Source organism: Sinocyclocheilus grahami, unplaced genomic scaffold (assembly GCF_001515645.1).
Source record: "Sinocyclocheilus grahami isolate Dianchi unplaced genomic scaffold, SAMN03320097.WGS_v1.1 scaffold442.1, whole genome shotgun sequence".
In the NCBI taxonomy this organism is placed as follows: Eukaryota; Metazoa; Chordata; class Actinopteri; order Cypriniformes; family Cyprinidae; genus Sinocyclocheilus; species Sinocyclocheilus grahami.
The window spans coordinates 897,043-906,349 of NW_015505621.1; the positions used below are offsets into that span (position 1 = coordinate 897,043).

At 33.6% G+C, this 9,307-nt stretch overlaps 1 protein-coding gene across 1 annotated transcript in view; it reads left to right on the forward strand.

Moving 5' to 3' along the window:
* Positions 1-9,047, forward strand: part of LOC107552152 (alpha-1A adrenergic receptor-like) — a 27,474-nt gene extending 18,427 nt beyond the window's left edge. The window contains exons 4-5 of the mRNA XM_016233981.1: positions 8,216-8,290; positions 8,512-9,047. Coding sequence (XP_016089467.1) covers positions 8,216-8,290; positions 8,512-9,047 — 611 coding nt within the window. The remainder of the gene's footprint in view (positions 1-8,215; positions 8,291-8,511) is intronic.
* The last annotated feature ends 260 nt before the right edge of the window (positions 9,048-9,307 follow it).

Consider the following 9,307-nt stretch of genomic DNA (forward strand, 5'->3'; position numbering starts at 1 on the left):
GATAGTCAACATTGACTCAGAAAACATTAGTTTATTAACAAATAATTCAAATATCCCCTCACTATTTTTGACTTTTTTTGTTTGTTTTTTATTTTATTATAACTTTTTTGTTTGTTTGTTTGTTTGTTTTTTGGGCTGATGTGCCAAAATTGTGTTTGCATTCAGAAGCCTATACGGCAGCATTTTTGTGCCATGTTTAAAACACATTTGACATTGTACACATTTTTTGCATATGGGCCCGGGGCTGACTTGTTACGCCACTGAATAAGACTGATTTTCCCCGCGTTGTAACACAAATAAATGTAAGGTTTTTGGATTTTCCCCTTACTTGAAATGCATGCTTATGGCTCATTATTATTAATCGAAAAAAACAACAACAACAAAAAACATTAAACTTTGAACTTTTATTAACAAAATAAATAAGGATATGTTTTACTCGTGTTTAACACAAATAAATAGCCTATGGATTTCCCCTCAGGCTACCTTAAAACATTCGTAATTTGTGGTTTATTTTCTTATTAATTAAAACACATCAGCCATAAAATAGTACAATGGCAAATTCACATATATTAAACATCTACCTTGCATTGACAAAATGAATAAGATGGATATAGCCGTTGTAACCCAAATAAATAAGGTAGACCTATTTTCCCTTATTTAAAACGAATGCTTAGTTTGTGGTTCATTGTTATTTTTTTAATGAAAACCCAGCAACAAAGACACTCAGTTATAGGCTATTAAACGAATAAATGAAAGTTTTATTAACAAAAGTTGCACTTTGGATCCGCCATCATATAGTGTCAGTCTTCTCGCATCCCTCTTGTTACTTGACCCCCCCCCCCGTTTTAAGGAGATGGAAATTTGTGATTAACATCAGGAACATTAACTGCTGCTATGGTAGTATGAAGTTAGTGTCTGTATGTGTTAGTTTCTGCTCAGTAGCTGTTCAGGACGTTTGCTGTCACCTGTAGCCGATTCTCTTATATTTCATGAGACGTCTTATCTATTTCCAGGCAAGGCATGAATTGCATGACTGAACCACTGCATGTATTTGAGGGAGAACACAGTCGTACAGTGACGTATGCACGAGCTCTCGGCGAATCTTTAACATTGAATTCATGTCTGAAATTCTCACGTGGCATAAACTCTCTCTTTTCTCTGATCATTTACTTAGACAAGGAACCATGGGAAATGAGGCTGGAGGTACCAAACTGCTCAGGCTGAAAGAAATGAAATTGAAAACAAGCTCAGTCATCCTGTATTTTTGGAAGTGTTTGCAGACTGGATGCGTGAATAGAGTAAAATGCAGTAGGGATCCATGAGGCTTTAATAAATAATGGGCATCAGTATCTGCTGCGGTTAATATTACATTAGAGCTAATATTAAAGAGCAGCGGCTTGACATTAAGAAAAGCTCAGACAAATGTTTTTAGTTTTTGAGAGCAGTCGAGTCATTCTCAAACAATGACATCTGTGTCCCCATGAAATACACTGATATAATGAACAGGCTGCTAAAATAAGTCACATTATTTGATAGATTTAACTTCAGTGATGCCAAAGTTGTGTTGTAAAAAAAGTACTTGTTATAGGAATATTAGCCCTTTTTTTCTTTTATTAAAATGCTTTTTTTTATTTTAAACTTTATTTTATGCTTTGACAATCAGGGTTATCATCAATAAATAAAACCATAAAAAAGCATTTCCATGACTTGAAACTCAAATAAAATATATATTTTTGAAATGTTGAAAATGTCAAATTTTTGCCAAGTTTAAGTACTAAAATAAAGTTAATAAAGTAAATAAACAAACTATAATTTAAATGTACAGACATGAAAACAAAAATGAATAAAAATGACAAAAACTGAAAAAATTATAATGAAAACAAAATATAATTTAAAATATTAACAAGACTAGTATATGATAACATGATAAAAACACTTTCTCTGACATTTTTACTGATACTTTTATTATATATTTCATATTTATCATATTTGAGAGTGTGAGATCATAAACTCAGATCTTTGTAGCTAGATTGTGCAACTAGACAAGCTATCTTACACTCAATCAGTATTTCATTAGGATCAGGCCTGTCAAGACTTTTTTCTTGGCTCAAAATATACAAATATTGTGGTGTGGTGCAATGATATTTATTCATTAAGGTGGTTATTAGTCGTTTTTGCACTAACCTTCAACCCTAAAACATTTTGAATATGAATAATACCATCAAAACGGACTTGTTATCTATTTATATTTTAAAAGTATGTGTATTCCAAACCAATGTTATTTAGTATCACTGAGATACTATAATAGCTTTTGTTTATATTTTGAATTAGAATTTATATTTATATGTTAATATTGCTTTCATGTTAAACAGCTTTATTTATTTATATTTATTGGTTTAGTTTGAGTTATTTTAGTACGTTAATTTATTTATGTATTTTTATATTTTCTTTTATTTAGCATTTATTTGATTTCAAGAAAGAAAAAATTGTTTTTTTTTATGGTTTTAGTTTGAATGAACTATAATAACCCTGTTCCAGACTTACAGGAGTGGTAATCATAGTTTATAGTGAGCTAATAATAATAGTGAGTAATAATAGCTATTAGTACATTGCAAGCTTTAATCGCATATTAAGGATTGGAGGCAATAGTTTAAATTGAAAACCCAGCTGAAAACCACTAATCTGAATATTAGGTCCTTCTTTTGTGGTTCCCAATGTCTATGGTGGTCCTTTGGGCCTGATGACTTGCATCCAGCTTTTCAAATGAAAATTATTGGGGGGAAAAAAACAGAAATTTCTAGATACAAATGTCACAGTTGTACTGCTGTGTCAGAGGTCTTCGTGTGTTTGCAGAAATGTATGACGACACCAGATATGCCCTTATTAATGATGACTAACAGAAGATCCGGTAGTCAAGGACACTGTTAGACATATGCAAAGTGATGCTTCAGCAGGACCTGCTGGCTTGATTTAGCGTCAGATGTATGGCTGTTTATTTCCGTCTTCTAAGCCTCGTAAACGGGCTTTAAACCACACCTCAGTGCACTGAGGACATAACCTTTAATGGAATCTGACCTGATAAACACTCACTATCATTGCTTAGTCTTTTTACGAGAGCCGTTTGCCACAGCTGCATAGAAAGTCTCAGGGTTTGAATGCAGCAAACACACTTTCCTAGCAAACAGACGTTTCTGAGGTTCAGTCATTATCATTATGGGCTTGGACGAAATTACTTTTGTTTTCTCATTTTCACTTCTTTCAATTTAATGCATCATTACGTTGGATCCGCTATTTATATTTCTGCACACATCATTCGGGATAGAGTGGAACATCAGTCATTTAATGTTTCCATTTTTATGATGTTCTCTCTCTTTATACATTAGAACATGGTGTGACTCCTGATAAAACCATTTTGAGGATGAGTCGTTACCATCAGAAGCTGGATGAATGAAGACTAATCAAGAACGTGACCAGATTATAAATCACTCCAAAACATTGGGTTTTTAATATAAACTTCATTTAGGACCATTCTTTTTTTTTTTCATCATGTAAACTGGTGTTTAATTGTCATGAAAATAATGTAAAAAATAAAACATTTCCAGGGTATATTTCACTCCAAAATCAAAGTAAAGAAATTGATACTAATAAATATGTAAATAAATAAACTAAACATTCAGATAAGTATTAAATATAATAATAATTATTATTATTTTGGCATTAGTCACGATGGATTACAATTTGTGGTGAGAAATGTGTTTAATTATCGTGTCATTGTCATGTAAATAATGTCAAAATAAAGTATTTCCAGGTTATATTTCACTCCAAAATCAAAATAAGTAGATTTTAAAAATAAATGTTTATATTTGTTTTAAAATAAATTACAAATAAATTTTACAGACAAATACATTTTTAAATAAATATTTTGTGTTATAGTTAATTACTATGTCTAATTACTATGAAAACAATTTGTGGTTAAAATTGGTTTAATTGTCATGAAAATATTGTCGAAAAAAAAAGCATTGTTATATTTCACACCAAAGTGATTTAAAATAATAATAATAACAATAAATAATAAATAAATAAATAAATAAATATTTAATTAATTACAAATAAATTGTACATATAAATAAATAAAAATAATAATATTTTGTATTATAGTCACAATGTGTTATGATGACAATTTCACACAAAACTGATTTAAAATAATAATAATAAATAATAAATAAATATTTAATTAATTACAAATAAATTGTACATACAAATAAATAAAAATAATAATATTTTGTATTATAGTCACAATGTGTTATGATTACAATTTGTAGTTAAAATGTGTTTAATTGGGTTTTTTTTAATGAATGAATGAATGAAATAAAACGTACATACAGATACATGTCAAATATATCCGTTTTGTATTACAGTCATGATGCAATACTATGATGACAATTTGTGGTAAAAAATGTGAAATGAAAATAATGTCACAAAGCCAAAAATGTTAATGGTCCTAAAATAGATCTTTTAATTTCAGGGTGAAATATGACCTGGTGGACAGTAAGTGTAGATAAACCTCAGTCTAGCCTGAAGATACTAATGATTAAAGTGTGGCGTTTAGAGACTGTTCCCACAGCCCTGTCTGTCAGTCTCTGGCTCTCCTTCATCTTTGTGTGTAAAAGGCCCCCTAGACTCGCTCTTAAAGTGTGTTACACTGCGAACCCAGCTTTCTGTTCTGAGGACAGGTGCTGCGTCTCAAGGCCAGGGGGTTTTGCTAGACACTTGAATTCTTTTCATGGTACGACCAGCGTAAAAAAAAAATCCAGGGGGTGTGTGAACGGTTAAATATATAAATGCGGCTTTCTTTTCTGTGCCTCTGTCCTTTATAACGCCAAACAATTCCCTTCCTCTGAAAGGTCCTTCTCTGATCATATTGAGCCGGATTTATGACGCCAATTTGAATAAAACTATTAACCTTGATTAACGGAGGAGTGTTCCAGCGTGAGATCAGATCAGATGCTATAAAAAGACTTGGCTGGCATTGTGATGCATGACGTAGTTATCCGTCCTGTCACATGGAGGCAGCGGCGAGAACAATGCTTTCAGAAGCATTCACACGTTTTTCTCTTTCCCAGACGTAACCTTTCTCATTTTCTGCTCCTTATCTGTTCATTTCAGGTCCCATTAATTATCCCCACTGCATGACATAGATGAGTCTTCAATCTTTTTCACAGAGAGAATGAAACCGCTGAAACATGTCTATTTAACTGTCTTTTAAATCCCAAAAGCCTGGACTTGACTTGTCAATTGATATCCAGATCCAGATGATTTTTACTGCACATGCATGGTTACATGTTGTTAATTTTATATGTATCTTAATAGAAACACCTCAAGCTGTTCTTTTCATGTTGCACGAAACGCATCTGCTTTTATGTGAGTTTATTCTTTGTGTGCGTGCCATTTTACATCTGATGTCAAGACTGCAGGATAAAACTTTTATTTTTTGCTATTGTCGGTTTATTGATTTGATATTGATACCGATCCTATTTGTTTTAAAATGTAACCTTTTGATTTTATTGTGAATGAGTCTTCAGTGCACATTATTCACACAATTTTCACCATCTGACATGAATATCGATTAATATTTAGTATCACTAACTGATTATAGAAGTAAAATACGTTACAAATGTGCTATAGAAAGTATAAAAAAATAGGCTACTGTGTACATGCAAGCAGATGAGGCCAAAATATGAGCTGAATTGCACGATAAGTGTTTTCTCCCCCATAGAAAAGTGCGCTTAACTTGGCTTAATATAAAAAGCCCATTATTTATATATTAAAAATATACATTATATACAGGAAAGGAAAGCTACGTGCTAATCCATTAAGCCATGTTTTGTCTACGGGGGAGAAAACACGTGAAACTGCACTTTCCGTTCATATTCTGGGCTCATCTGCTTTTCTGTGCATATATTTTTTAATAAACAGATTTGGTCTTTTTAAATCACCATCTTCATCCATTAGCCTACCTTAAGCATTTCTATGGGGGAGAAGCTTAATGTGCAGTGCGTTGCATTCATTCTGCTTTAGTAATATTATTAATAAGGTTATTAATATTAATAATGTTTATAGTATAAACAGTAATTATAATCAAATTTGGTCCTCCAATGTCACTGTTTTAAAACATGAACCCACATTAAGTGTTTTAGAATGTCCCGAAACCGTGCCTTGAACCAAGCACTGACTGTATTTCTTAATACTTGAGTCCAAGTTAAAAATAAAACTCTATGAACCGCTTCATTGTGAACGTATGGAACTGTATGAACCACTGCTGTACACTGCAAGCTGGAAAGTAAACAGGTAGTGTTTGTCCGAACGCAACTGGTTTTGTGAAAGAACGCAAAAGTTTTGTGAGAGAATGCAAAATATTAGAAAAAATATTTTTCCCTCCCACCCCAATTTTTTCCACTACCATGTCCCTTAAGGGGCTCAATAGAAAATACTTGATGAAGTGGTCGACCAATATATTTAGAAAAAAAAAACAATGTTTTATGTATTGTTTTATACAGTATATATATATTTATAATATATTTTCACAATTTAACAAAAAAATAAATTCTATTTTTTATACATATATTTTTTAATTTAGATTGTTATGCAATATTTACACAATTTTATTAAATAATCTGTTCTAAATCGTTTTATATATAAATATTTAAATATAAAGTTAATTTAAATGAGTACTGTCAAACGATTAATCGCATCCAAAATAAGTTTTTGTTTACATAATATATGTGCGTACTGTGTATATTTATTATGTAAATATAAAGACACACACATGCATGTATATATTTTGAAAATATTTACATGTATGTATTTATATTCATATATATTATATCATATATAAATATATTTAATAAATAAACTGTAACATCATTCATAGGTCGGGAAGAAGGAGGCGGGAACCGGCGGACATTTAAACAATTTAATCAAATAAACAAACACAAAACGAAAGTAAAGCGGTAGCCCCTCGCGGACGACTGCCGCACACAAAACACAAAATAAAGTCCAGGCCTGGTCCTCTCTCGTCCAACACTGTCGTCACTCCTCCTTTTATCCTTCCGGAGCTCCTCCGTGGGACTCGAGACCGGTGAGTGGCGCAGGTGTCGCGCATTAGCATTTACTCCCGCCCCTCTCGTCACATAAACTTAACATATTTTTAATAAATATATACACATGCATGTGTGTGTATTTATATATACATAATAAATATGCACAGTACACACACATATATTATGTAAACAAAAACTTTTATTTTGAATGTGATTAATCGTTTGACAGCACTAATTTAAATAGTTATAAAAGAATGTTAAAAAAAGTGTAACTTTTTTTGTTACATTTGGTAAATATTGTATACATATAGAATTTAGAAAAAATTAGAGCACATTAAGTTAAATTGTATATATAAAACACAATTTAACTTAAAATGTGCTCAGATTTTTTTATAATTTAAATGTGCCCAATTATGTGTGTGTGTGTGTGTGTGTGTGTGTGTGTGTATACAGTCCTCTCTCGTCCAACACTGTCGTCACTCCTCCTTTTATCCTTCCGGAGCTCCTCCGTGGGACTCGAGACCGGTGAGTGGCGCAGGTGTCGCGCATTAGCATTTACTCCCGCCCCTCTCGTCACATAAACTTAACATATTTTTAATAAATATATACACATGCATGTGTGTGTATTTATATATACATAATAAATATGCACAGTACACACACATATATTATGTAAACAAAAACTTTTATTTTGAATGTGATTAATCGTTTGACAGCACTAATTTAAATAGTTATAAAAGAATGTTAAAAAAAGTGTAACTTTTTTTGTTACATTTGGTAAATATTGTATACATATAGAATTTAGAAAAAATTAGAGCACATTAAGTTAAATTGTATATATAAAACACAATTTAACTTAAAATGTGCTCAGATTTTTTTATAATTTAAATGTGCCCAATTATGTGTGTGTGTGTGTGTGTGTATATACAGTATATAGGCTATATGCATAATGATGAATATTTGAATAATCATGAATTATAATTTTTTTGATGTTTGAATGTTTGATCCATAAAAATATGGAACAATTTTATGATGCTTGTCTAGTAAAATTCCGAACACTGATTCCCTTGACGAATTTTAAAATCCTCAAATAATGTGTCTTTTTCTATATCTAGGTTCCATCTTCCCGACATACAGACCCTCGGACACCGTCTTCAAGATCACGTTTTGGCTGGGCTACTTCAACATGTGTGTGTGTGTGTGTGTGTGTGTGTGTGTGTATACAGTATATAGGCTATATGCATAATGATGAATATTTGAATAATCATGAATTATTATTTTTTTGATGTTTGAATGTTTGATCCATAAAAATATGGAACAATTTTATGATGCTTGTCTAGTAAAATTCCGAACACTGATTCCCTTGACGAATTTTAAAATCCTCAAATAATGTGTCTTTTTCTATATCTAGGTTCCATCTTCCCGACATACAGACCCTCGGACACCGTCTTCAAGATCACGTTTTGGCTGGGCTACTTCAACAGCTGTATCAACCCCATCATCTACCCCTGCTCCAGTCATGAGTTTAAGAAAGCCTTCCTGAGCGTGTTGGGCGCCCGCTGCCTCCGCAAGAGATCCACGCCGTCCCACGCGCTCTACCAGAGCCACAGTCCCCGGCACGGCCAGTCTCAGATCCTCGGCCTGACGAGCCGCGACAACCCATCCCGCCTGAGCCCGTCCTCCTCCATCGCTCTCTCCCGCAGCCCGTCCTCCCAGCACGGCCGGGAATGGCAGGCCCCTTCCCGGACGTCGTCGGCAGGGACGACTGGTGTCAGCGCCGGTGTGAGCGTGGGAGCCAAAGTGGCGGGAATGTGTGGTAAGAACCTGCTGAGGACGTGCTGCTGCGTGAGAAAAGATTCGCCACAGCCCGAGCTGCCCACGCACAACTCGCTTCCCGTCATCAAAATCCATCAGCTCTCGCTGTGTGAGGACGGGGACGCGGTGTGAATGAGCACGCTGGGGAAATCACTCCACTCACGCTGGCTGTGATGCCACTTTGCCACTTGACAGAGCCTCAGACTGGAGAACACAAACTGATGAAGAAAAGAGAGCTTTTGATTGAAACGATCAGCGATGGGAACATGGAAAGCTGCTGCGACACTGTTGATGCTTAATAAAAGCACGGTTCAACTTTGCATGAAAACTCTGTCTTTATTTACTCACTCTCGTGTCTTTCCAAACCTGTGGAATGACAGTCAGTGAACTGA